The sequence below is a fragment of the Cygnus atratus genome, chromosome 1, assembly GCF_013377495.2.
Source record: "Cygnus atratus isolate AKBS03 ecotype Queensland, Australia chromosome 1, CAtr_DNAZoo_HiC_assembly, whole genome shotgun sequence".
Lineage (NCBI taxonomy): Eukaryota > Metazoa > Chordata > Aves > Anseriformes > Anatidae > Cygnus > Cygnus atratus.
This window is the reverse complement of record NC_066362.1, coordinates 187,919,150-187,931,934: the sequence shown is the minus strand read 5'-3', so window position 1 is coordinate 187,931,934 and position 12,785 is coordinate 187,919,150. Positions and strand designations below refer to the sequence as shown.

General features: G+C 43.1%; 1 protein-coding gene across 1 annotated transcript in view; it reads right to left on the bottom strand.

Annotated features, from left to right (window-relative positions):
• Positions 1 to 2,566, bottom strand: part of ATP8A2 (ATPase phospholipid transporting 8A2) — a 290,456-nt gene extending 287,890 nt beyond the window's left edge. The window contains exon 1 of the mRNA XM_035542481.2: positions 2,430 to 2,566. Within this exon, the coding sequence (XP_035398374.1) occupies positions 2,430 to 2,530 (101 nt within the window). The 5' untranslated portion in view covers positions 2,531 to 2,566. The remainder of the gene's footprint in view (positions 1 to 2,429) is intronic.
• Between the last annotated feature and the right edge of the window lie 10,219 nt (positions 2,567 to 12,785).

Genomic DNA, 12,785 nt, shown 5'->3' with positions numbered 1-12,785 from the left:
CAACCGCTGCTCCTCCAATTTTCACAAGCTCATTTTTTCACACCATGAAGCCTGAGGAGAAAAAAAGGATAGAGAAAATTTCTTCCTTCTACATCCTTCCACTTGCACTCTAAGGTTTTCAGAAGAAGTGTTAGTTCCTCATCCTATTTTGCCATCCACTTAGTTTCTGCATTAGTCCTGTACGCCTTTTATAAGTTGTATAGGGAATTATCAATTTTGCAAAACTTGTCCAAAATAGAAGACAGGGATGTGTAGCACCTTTTCCTTTTTCTCCCACAACAAACATGAGAGTTCATTTTTAATACTGCCTGTCTCTTGGAAGGGAGAATCAATAAGGATGCCCAAGGTAATTAGAAAATTTTAAACCAAAAGGAAAACCACATTACTAACCCACCCTCTGCACCTCCATTTCTCGCCCTATTTTGCTCAGCTTTGAGCAAGCTACTCCATACAGTGCGTTACGGTTTCAGAAACTTCTTATGAACATCCTGAAACGCACACTGAAGTTCTAAGAATTCTTGGCAGTTACCAAAAACTGACAGAAGTCACATGAAGTTAAAAGAAACCGTTTCATTATCTCCTTCTTTTTACTGCTCTAAGCCTTTACGTAGGGGGGTTATCTGCTCGCACAGCACCTCACGCCGTGGCAGTGTCATTTTGTACAGAAACAACACAGCTTCAAATCCAATGGCACTGAGTCCAAGAAGAGTCCAAGAGCAATAAAGGACTGTTCCTGAAGAGAAGCTCCAACCTACGCATGCAAGCAAACAAACCACCCATACTCCACACAAGGCACCCCTGTCCAGGTGCAAGTGCACATCACCCTTTCCTTTGTTTCTACTGACCTGAGGGAAGAAAGCGAACTCCAGATAACGCAGAGAGCACAGCCAAAGCCTGTCACCCTTATAAGTCGTAGAGAATGATCACAACTTTCTCACTAAGCAGGAGCAAGCTATTATAAAGTGAACTTAATTTCTAAGTGACACTGAGGAGCTAAGATTGCTGATTAGGCAATGCAAACATCTCTATTTTCCTCACCATAGTACCTGCATTTTGTCCTGTTCCTAGTATGCCAATACTCCTCGTGACTCAGGCTGCCCTGAGTAAGACGCAGAAAAGCTACTGAAAAACTTTTATAGCTACCAGAGGATGGCTTCCAGACAGTGAGTGGAACACAACAGCTTGCTCGGGTGTTGATAATAGGACTACCAAGAACAAATTTCTAGTAACATGTTTCCATGAGATTTAGCCAAAACTGAATCCCTTCAGGAAAACAAACTACATGTTCTGCCAACCTTCATTCTCTGGTTCTTTCTGTAAAGCAGGAAAGATGCAAGTAATTAGCCATTTAAAAAAAACACACGCACTAATTCAGGTCATATTTAACAAAGAAAAAGAAAGTTAAAAAACATCTAATGTTGCTGCCCATGTAGAAAAAACAAAACCTGAAGAAAATCTTCAACTTAAACTCCTCCTAAACCACTGCTTTTCACAGACAAGCAAGTATACAGTAAGTCCAAGATGCGTGGAAAACCACATACAAGTAAGTTGTTGCACTACACAAGACACCAGCATTCTTTCAGAAGATATTCTTAGAATTGCCCTTGATGATATACACACACAGTACAACAGCTAATGGAAATCACCATTTCAACAGGATATAACATCCTTTCTTCTTTTCACAAAGGCACTCATTGTGTAAACTGTTCCTTGGACAATGACCCAAACATCTGTATTAACAGACGCCTGCTAAATAACTCTCCTCCTCAGTCATGACAGGGGCCATCTGCTCACCTAGCTAACCGATCACTACCACATTTGCGCATCTTACACATCCTTGTACATTTTTCAGCGTTCATTATTTATGTTTCCAAATGGATATCGCATACCCTAAACACACACCCCTACAATGAAAGGGCTCCAGCTACCGAAGAAAACTCTCATTAGTCTAATGAAGACCACAACTTGTTTCTTGTGAAGAAACACAACTTGACCATAGCCTTGCATGCACCGGGCTGTGAGCTTGCAAACGCTATTCACATCCCATTAAGACCTGCTTTTTCCTTGCTTCCTATCCTGTGCTTTGTCAGACTTTGACTAAGTTATTGTTATGGCTGAAGAGAACAGTTTGGAGTTTATATATATGGAGTTCATATAGCCATTTTTATCCCGATCTCAGGCTAGATCATCATGGGTTAACTCCTTTGTCTAAGAACACTGAATTAGATGCTGTTGTTCCCAAAGTCAGGGGAGCAGCGAGAAGACCTTGCCATGCACCCGAGCTGAGCAGCTCTGCGGGCTCCGTCTCTCCGTGCCGATGGCACCGAGCACCTCCTCCTGCTGCCGGATCCGACCCTCCTGCCTCGCTCAGAGGAACCTGGGGGCCGAGAGGCGGTGGCAGCACGGGAAGCAGGGGAAGAGCTCCCTACCTGACCCAGTTGTCGCGGAACTTGCTCTGCTGGGGCTGGTTCACGTAAATGGTGCGGGCTGGCGCCTCGTCCAGATCCGCCGAGGACGTGGCTCCGGACATCTCATCATCCGCCTTCTTGTAGCCCGCGGGGGAACACACGGGTCCTGTGGGGAGAGCGGGGCCGGTCAGCGAGGGGCTGCGGCACGGAGCCCCCATCCCATTCCCCCCATCCCATCCCCTCAGCCTCGCACCCCGCCCGGAGCCCGGCGGCAGCTCCCGGGGCCGCGGCGCCTCAGGGCCGGGCCACAGACGGCGGCGGCAGCGCCCTCCCCGCCGCTTACCTCGGCGGCGGCTGATAAATAATGCAGGGCCGGGGAGGGGGCGGCGGAGCCCGCAGCGAGCCAGCTGGCAGCGGGGACAGCGCCGGGGCCCTCGGCCCGGCCCCCGGGAGGGCCCCGGCCCCGCACCGCCCCTCAGCCGCCGGCGGAGGGGGAGCCGTGAGGTGGGAGCCTGAGGGCGGTTTCGTGCCCCCGGTGCTGCCCACCCCCAAGGCACAGCCGGCCGGGCACGGCCCCCTCACAGCTCCGCAGGCCCGCAGGGAGAGGAGAAGTTGGCTGCGGGCTCGCTCGTCCTCCTGCCAGCATCCAGGAGAGGCTGGGCTCCCCAAAACAGGCTCCTGGTTTGGCCGAAGAGACCAGAAGCTGCACGACTACGGCTTCCAAGCTGACATCTTGGGCTGCAAAGTGCAATTTATCTCACGCTTGCCTCTGTGAAGCAGTGTTTAGCTTTGCATTAAGAGAGAGTTAGGTCTCCTTCTGTCAAAATTTTGGCTATTTGCTCTGTCAAGCCTCAAAGTATTACTGGAGGCGCTGATATATTTCAGCTTTCCCCTTCCCTTCTGAGCCCTGGAGATGCTTTGTGTTACTTAAACTGATTCCTGTGCAGTGTATTTACAGCTCCAGAAACAGCTGTGGGTTTACAAGCTAGCACGGGGCTCTAGACACAGGAACAAGACAACTTTTTTCACAAGAATCCAGTAAGAGGTATTTTAGGATTATTCGAAAAATCCATCGTAAGATACAATAGGTCTCTCTCAACATTAAAGCCAAATCCAGCAACTATTTCCAATTTCTGTACAAAGCTACGGTTAACCTGCAAACTGCAATCAGAGCCAAATGGCTAAATAAGATTCAGTGTGTATAGAGGAGAGCCCCCTGAAATTATGTCCATCTCAACTACAGCTTCAAGAAAAAACAGCAGTCCTACTAAAACCTTAATATATTCAGCACTTACATTCTCACATACCACTGGCGCTTGCCTTGGCTATTTAATTAATAAAAAGACCACAGCCTAAGCTGAAGTCCTACTCTTTCCTCTCAGCCTTTCCAAATGATCGATTCTTGATCAGCAGTGCACACAGGTTCTGTATCCCCTAAACATTAACCACTGGAGGGCAACATTACCCACTTGTTTTACAAAATAGTTCAGTATCAAAAAAACTTCACCAAACTAGCAGCTGGCCAATAAAGCTAGTGTAATAAAACTAATACGCTAACATATAAACAAACAGTACTGTCTGTTACCTAATCCAAGTGTTGCATATTGTGAGTTCACACTTTGGATGTATTAAAATCGACTTGTGTGCAGAATTGTTAGCATATACTTTGTGAAAAAACAGAAATTTCAGAAATAAAATATGTAATACCATACATTAAACAAGATGATGCTATTATAATAATACAATGGGTTACTCAGTCTGAAGAAACTCACCGCAACACAAACGATTGCTCAACCTTGCTGAGTATTTTACTCTTCAGAAACACAGAGCTAAGAGCACTACTGGATACTTGCTGTTCTTTCCATTGATTTCATGTTGTGTAACTGCAGTGGAGATCAAACGACAGTACCCTTAAGAGCATAAGTGCAAGGAAGCAGCTTTCATCTATTTTCCTAGTCAAGCTCCAGAACACAAGTGCAATTATAGAACAAGAACACTATACAAATTATTGGCTTTTCCCCAGAGACAGGTTGATATTTTTTTTTCCATATGACTCCCTCTGATGCTTGAAATCTTCCTGCTTACTAGTTCTCTTCACTGTCAAATATCAGGAAGCTGTGCCACAGCTTTAAGGATGAACTGATCAGGTCAAGTATTTAGGTTTACTTCATGTACAACATTCTTGACCACTCTGTCTCCAAGACAGGTAAATGCTGTTGTCTTGGTGGCTCCTTATTCTTTATGTGTACCAAAAAAAACTTCAAAGCCAGCTTGTGTGTAGAAACAGCTGTACTAAGAGGGGTTTTATTTTTTTGAAAGTGGTTCAAATCAGCTGCTTCGACTCTTAGTGGAATAAGCCTCATTTTGGAAGATTATCCACTAATCCTGCCCATGAGAAATGCCTTCTACCTCCCTCCCCTATTACTAAGCAGATCATAGCCAGAGGCCTGCAGCGACCTATGCTACTAGAAGCATAGATGCCCTCATTCCCCATATTCCGAAAGATTAAGGAGCCCTAAGCTTCTGAAGGACTCCTGGTGGGCAGCAGACCCAGCGGCTCCAGAACACTAGAATGCCCAGATGCCACCTTCAGAAGGCATCTCCCTCCAGGGAACCAGACCACATGCAGACCATCACTTCAACCATGTGAAGGCAACTTGCACACATGCTCCTTGGTTGAGAAAGGCTGCGGATATAGACCCCACAGATCCTACCAATTCCAGTGGAGGAACTTAGGACCGAAGTTCGAGCAGCTCTTATTCAACAGTGTTTACTTCCCTGTATCCTAAGGAATTGGACTCACTGATTTTGCTTTAGGGCAGACCATTTTAGCACGCAGGGAAGGTTACTCTCCCTGAGGGCCTGCACCTTCTCTTATTTCCCCAAGATCTTGCAACACTGCTACCAATTTCTTTTCTGGGGGGAAACTAGTATGACCTAGCATGATTTCAGCATGTTAATATTGTGGCTATCCTCGCTGCTTGAACAGAATCATTTGGTTCAGCTCAGCTAGTATCTCCTTAGCTCTGCTGTTGGTCTTCTGAGTCTTCTTCCCAGTTCCCTCCACCCCTGTCCCAAAATCACAGAAATCCATTCCTAATGTCACCACCTTCTCAGCTTAGAAGTCTGTACTTCAGGGAGAAGGTGAGCAGAGTTTTTGTACCTGGCCAAAAGTTGTCGCTGAGCAGAATGAAAACATGTCACTAAGTGATTATTCTCACTCCTCCTCAGGAAAGAAGCCACGCACAGTCTCCATGTCCTTGAGTGGAGCAGAAATCTCTTAAAAAGTTAAGGAAAGAACCAGAAAGACAAAAGACCTCTGGGGATACTAGTGAGTCAGTCTACACATAGGTACCTGTGAAGGTACTAGAGAGCTAGTAAAGGACCATGATTTAGTAAAACATTATGCTTACTGCTTATTTTTAATAGACTTGAGATCCCTATGGAATTTAAACAGTGCCTAATATATCTGCTCTCAACTCTGAGGCATGAGACACTTACTGCAGGAGTCTAATACAGTTTCCCACTGTGCTTTCTGAGTTCCATCAGTCAGATGAGTTATCGCATATTTTATAAAGCACAGTTGTGTGACTTACTTCACACTGTTTAACTAATTTATCTTCTAAAAAAAAAAAAAGATGGGATTAAAGCTTGACAAAATTAAGAAAGAGCCTTATTTTATAGCTTTATCTCATCATTAGGGCATCAAGCCTGATTTTTCTTGACAAGTTCACACTGTACTTGTTATCACTTGAAAACCAATGGATTAGAATTTAATAGTCTTGCTTCACTGGGCCTGCAAAGATGATATTTTCCATGTATACCTGTCCTTAATGTCTGCTTATTACTAACCATAGCTTTTCTATGATTGAGTAAACAAAGTGTTGTGAATTCTGCACTATTTTTATAGATTAGTCACTCAGGAAGCTTGCCAACCATCACAAGCCACAAGCAACTCTTGCAGCAATGACACTGGTTTTCTCTTAAGCAGATTAGCCAGCTAGTTACTGCTTCTGTCTGGTACTGTTCTGGTACCTTGTTAGTAGAGCAATCAAGCACCTTACCATGTTCCATTTTTGAGAACAAATGTTAATACAGCAATTTAGTATCTCATCAAGACAGCAGAACCACTAGCTATGAGAACAGCAGGTCTGCGATGGCAAAGTTTACCAGACTGGCTTCATCCTGTCAGGCGTAGATCCTAAAGCAATGCTGAGTGTCACGGCCAAGAATAATCCTACTGATATTGCTCACACTCTTTGCAGGACTAGGATCTAGGAGAAGAAAACACTGAGCTGATGAAGCTGACCCTGCCTGAGTAGAGTTGGGCTGCGGTCTCCAGAGGTTCCTTCTAGCCTCAGCTGTTCTGTGATCCTAAGCTAACCCAGTAACAGGACCAAGTTCAAATAAGTCACACACAGCTGTTTGTGTCACCCCAACTGCGCTGAGTAAGTTTTCAATTAACAGGCATTTTAAAGACAGCCTTCCTCGAAGTCAAACTTCAGCCTTACCAAAAGCCTTCACATTCTGTCATTCACAGAACATCTGGTGGTGGTGTTACAGGCTGAGCCTCAGAGCAAGGAGCTGCTAACTGAACATCTGAGACTAGAAAGTGTATTTAGAGAGCTGGCAGACAAGTTTGGCTTTTGCCTGCACTGAAATAGTTTGCTCTTGACAAGCCACCCCAGAATTGGTGACTTACCACCACTTCCTTGGGAGAATATCCCCTTCTCAGGGTTTTCTTCACAAACTATTCACCGAGTGCAGAATATTACACCAAATGAGAAGTTCTGCAGTTGAGTTGTCCACCACTTCTCATACAGCCAAGCTTCAAATTCACTGTTGAAGGGAGTTGTTTTCCCCCAAAATACATTCCTTCCTTGCGCTATTTCATCAGCTCTATTCTACATACAACAGCAACGCAATTGGAGGGCTTCTACAGCACTCAGTAATTTAAAACTGTAGACGAGAGTCTGAGAAAAGAAGTTCTGGAAAATTTTACAATTGAGCCTTTATTTTCTAACTCCTATCTCATCAAGAGTCGTTTAAAACATGCCGTCCTTCTTTGTTATTAGGTAAATGTTCTGCAGAATAAGGTGTGGTTAGGTCATCTGCATGCAAGTGCCAGGGTTCATAATAACAGCCTTGAAATTAATACTGCAGTTGCAAAATACCGTTCACTTCTCCAACAATTATGCAAGAGCTGCTCTACCTGAAGTTACTGGAGACAATGGGTTTCACTTACTAAAAGAGAAGCAAGCATGGAACAGTATTCCTGCCCAGACGACATTTACCTATGTTTTAGGAGCAAAGTTGGACCAAAAAAAAATATTTTTTTTAATGACTGCGGAGAAATACGTAGCCCTTTTCAGATTTGTTTTACTTCGAGCTGATTTCAAATTGTGTGAAGAGCAGAGTGGATGTTACTAACGCAGCATCTTTCAGGAACTGAAAGCTTTCAGTAGGTCCAGTTAAGAAGTCTGATATTCAATTAACTTTGATCATGGAAACAAGAACAATCTCTTCAATTTTAATAGGCAGTTATAAAGCAAAGTGGAAGAGGATACATTTCCTCAGCTTTCCCAAGGGTGCTCCTTGGGGTTTGAGGCCAAACAGAACTCCTGTAGAGGCCATTTACTAAAAGCAACCCTTTACATGTGATAGTAACAAGTGTGAGATTTCTGCAAGAATGCAAATGGTGAATTTGAAAAAGGAGAAGAAAAATAGTAGTACACGGTATCTTTGTGTATTTTAGCCTAGGACTGCACTCCTGCTGGACTTCTGCTCTAGTAGTGTTTCGTCAGGTTACAGGGTTATCAGAGTTACCTGAAGAGTGAACGGTGTCAGCCCTGCTAATATCAGGGCTAAACCTAAGCATTTGAAGTCTTTTAGACTGGAGAACAAACATTCAGCACTTCAGTCTAGGATGACAAGAAGGCCATGACAACTTCTAACAACGATGTTTGCTAGCTACAACACACTCAGTACACGAGTATGCAAGCTTTAGAGCATCATCGGGAAATGCTGGAACTGAGAGGTTTCCCTCCGCCTCCATCATTCCAAGCATTAGGAACCCTGCAAACCACCTTTTACGCTAATAGGATAAAAGGTTTTCTCCATCACACAACCCTAAGAAAATGGACAATTTGTACAGTGCGATGCCTGCATTAACATTTCAGTAACTGGGTAACTACTTCCACTCAGATTAGCAGCTTGTGCAGTAAGACAGAAGCAGCACTACACGGAGTGAACAGTCCCAGGGAAGACAGTATTTTTCTTACTGGCTTGTGACAATGTAAAACAGAAAAGTTGGAAGTGTACTCAGTTCTGACACTAGGTACTTTTCCTAATGCTGGTCTTTTTTTGTTTGTTTGTTATTGTTGTTGTTTTAAATTGTTGCATGTTCCAACAGAACTAGCAGGATACTGAATGAGCAAAACATCATGTTGGAGTTCTTCTGTAACACGTTTATTCTTAAGATTTAACCTGAATTGGTGTTTGTCAACAGCTAGAGTTATAGTGGACAAAATCTTGCGTTCAGGTCAAACCAGTAGAGACGGCTATGGAAGGGTTCTGTAACAAGCCAAACCTGGGACGCTGGGACTTGAAGCTCTCAGATAACCCTTCTGTTCAAGTCAGAACACAAACAGACATCTGTACCTTTGTAGGTGTTTTAGAGATAAACAGCAAAGAAAAAACATTTTTATGCACAGCAGAAAAATCAGATTTTAAGACAGGAGTTTTCTTCTGTGCTAGATACAGACCAATAAGGAAATTGAGACTCAGATGAAGACTGGCCCCCCAAAGGATATTAATAGTAAATAAAGCTTCAGATGTGTGACAGAGATGATTGAGCAAAGGAAGCGTATTTTCTGAACTCAAAGATGCAGGAAGAAAGTAGTCATCAATCAAGCTAACCCTGGCATTACAAAGGAAATTAAACAGACAGCAGCTCTATAACATCTCTCCTGCTCTCTGCATGGCTATCCAATGCACGTAGCCTAACAAAATTAACAAAGACAAAGAAGGATATTGCTGGGCACGCCGGTTAACCAGTTGAACACCGCTCAGCGTTTCCCAAGTTGCTTAAAACTAGAGTAGCTGCCTAAGAACAGACAGTGTATTGTTCTGCGAGAAAAGCTGTCGTGTTGCAAAGAGGTCACTTGTCAACCTCCTATGAAAAATATATATATATTTTTTGGACAATTTCATTTAATCACTCAAAACCACAAAACAGGTGAGTGGCCACTAGCTTGTGCATGCTTACAATCCAGTCTGGAGAGTGACACACAGCTTACAGCAAGTGTCAGTCTTAAAGATGCGTTAACCCAGTCTTCAAGAACTTAACTAGTAAAATTCCTACAGTATAAATGCCTAACACGGCTATTTAGGGATCAGTGCAAAGATGCCTACTATAAATTTGGAGCTCAGCTAAGCTGAAAGAACAGCTTGCGTCCATTGATCAATCCAAGGATGACCGATTCGACAGCTCTTAACTCCCAAAGAGTTAAAGGCAAGGAACACAGCTTGTTTTGAACAGCAGGCTCCATGAGACAGTGAACGGAACTGCACGCTGCAAGCGGAGACAGCTGGAGCCTGAATTTTGATGCATGTGACCAAATCCAGTTGAATGATGAAGCCAAGCGTTGTCACTAATGAACAGAACAGATTCCTAGCAGAAAGCTGGAGATAAGTCATAGAATCAAGAAGCAGAAAACGGAATTAAGCTACTACAGGAATACAGATTAGCAAGAACTATATAGGGAGCACTCAGGTGCATGATCACATACAAGTACTGGATGTGTCAACAGACAAAAGAGAGCTCTTACTGAGGTAAAGGATAAGAAGTGAGTCCACCCAATAAAATTCACTTTCCTTTGTAGGAATACCATACAGCCACGTTAATGAAAGCAAGAAAAAGGTGGCAGAATACTCAGGTACAGGAAATGAAAGGTGCCCTGGGTCGCCCACAGTCTGAGTTAAGGACTCTTTGGTGCCTTTCTTTGTGCTTCTTTGAATGGCAGAAAGGCCTGATGTTTGTTCCCTGTAACAATCCTTGTATGCAACCTTGGTGAGACCACAAGAGGAATAGCACTTTGCCTGAAATAGCTGATCTCCATCTCTCAAGTCATTTTGTACTTGCCCACTTAATGTCAAAAACAATCAGCTTCTGCTGATAATGCTGAGCTAATACGACTGCAGAAGAAACAAATACAATCTATTCTTATTCTGACCCATGCTTCATAGCCACAACTGTCAGCTAAATTCTAAGGCTGAGCCTGTATAACTGATAAGAAAAATTAGTCCCTTCTTCCCCTGCCCCAGCTTCCAGATTAAGTTTACAAACACTGCTCCCCAGAAGAAAAACAAACCACATACCACACAGGCTCAAATCTTTAAATGGAAGACAGGTTAAAGACACTAAAATCTAACTCCATGCGGTCACTTATTACTTTGGACCACAATTTCAGAATAAACACAGTCCAAGAGCGGATCAGTAGAGAACTAGTAACTGATATTAGTTAAAGCCAGTGTTTAATGTCCCATACTGCACTGGACAAAAATGGCCTTTCTAGACATCAGTACTATTCCACTCTCTCTTCAGCTGTTCTCCAAGCTCCCTCACGTATTTGCTATCAGCTTGTCACCATAACCTGGACTTGAAGCACTTTTTCCTGGTACACAACATTGTGTCTGCTAATGATGTATGGGAATCAATATTTCGTGCCTGAAAAATGAGTCTCTGGCAGCAGATAAATGAGATTTAATGGCCTGAAAATAAGCTGAATATTCAGCTTCACCAGCGCCTGTTCAACACCAGAAATTTAAATAAGTAATAAGTTCTACAGCTCCAGAAAGCCCAAGGAGCCTCCCAAGCTGGCCCTGAAACTCCTCAGGTCCAAAGCCAAAAACATCTTCAAGTGCAATCAGTTTTCTAATAGCTGGTTCTAATAATAGGCTTTTCTCCAACTTGTAGGCAACTTTCAGAGTTGAATCCAAGATCCAGACGCTCCAGGTTTCCAACAGCTTCACAGGTAGTATTAAGGCACTAAGGCTGAGTTAAAGGTACACTGCCAGAAGTCCATCATCAAGTTCTTCCAACTTACAGCACATACCTGAAACAAGCCCCGTAAGGTGGCTTTGAAGGAGATAATGGGGAAACAGTTTCTAAAAGACATATATGTCCTAGTAGCAACACAAGCACGCTTTGTTACCTCCCATCTTCAACTCATCCAATATTCCCTGAGAACTTGGAATACCAAGCACTGGTGTTCTTGTTTGGGGTTTACCCAGTTTTGAGACTTGGGAGATCTGTGTTTCTGCTCACCCACTGATGGCATCGCACCTCATCCAACACTGCTCTGCTCTTTTCTCTTGTTTAAATAATTCTGAATCAGCATTGCCTGCTAACTGGTAGTGAAGCTCAAAACACAGCTGCACACAGTAGAATGCACTGAATACAAATCCTTTTCCTTTTGAGAGGGTTTGGAGAACACTGGATTTAGAGCTCTTTTATTTAATGCAACTTAGAAACTTTTTACCTAGAAGGCAACAGACCAAATGCGGACTCCACTATCCACACTCCTGAAAACACATATCATGTCCATTCTGCACGGACTTTCAGCCTCTTAGATGGAGACGGTTTTACAAAGTTCATTTTGAATTTTCAGCTCAAAATCCTCCTATTCAAAGGAACAATCTTAACTGTAACACTGCAACCACAGCACTTGAAAACACACAATGGTAATTCCACTCCCTTCTTCCAGTATCATTGTTTACAGTTCCTGGAATTTTATCAGAAATTTGTTTACTAAAGCAATTTAAAAAGTGAACATGAGGTGGCAGAAGTTACAACTAAACTGGATTCTGATACTTAGAAAAAGAATACGCATCTCTTTTGAATAATCCCACCGACCAAGGAAGACCCCGTATCTGACAGAAGTGCTAAAATGCCACCTTAGATAACTGTAACTGGTAATTCTATCTGTGGGCCACGCATACAAGTATCAAACATGGTGGATCTATTACAAGTCATTACAAGAATATTTCAGAAACAGACATCAGAAACCTCCCTAGCATAAGTCACAACCAATCCTTACAGTTAAGTCTGCTCTCCTCTCACTTTTGAGCCACGTTTCCCTGTATTAAAATTGGTTGAAGCTAAAAATATCTTCAGCACATCATAATTCTATTAGCATTCTGGCACACGAGTGCTTTTTTTTTTTTTTTCATTTCCATAATGCATCTGTTATAATTTACTAACAGCTTTAAACGTATCAGCTGCAAGCACAGCTGATCTTGATTTCTAAGAGAACAATTTAAACAAGACAGAAATGTTTTCCTCTCTGTATGCTGATGATGTAAAGCTCTCCATAT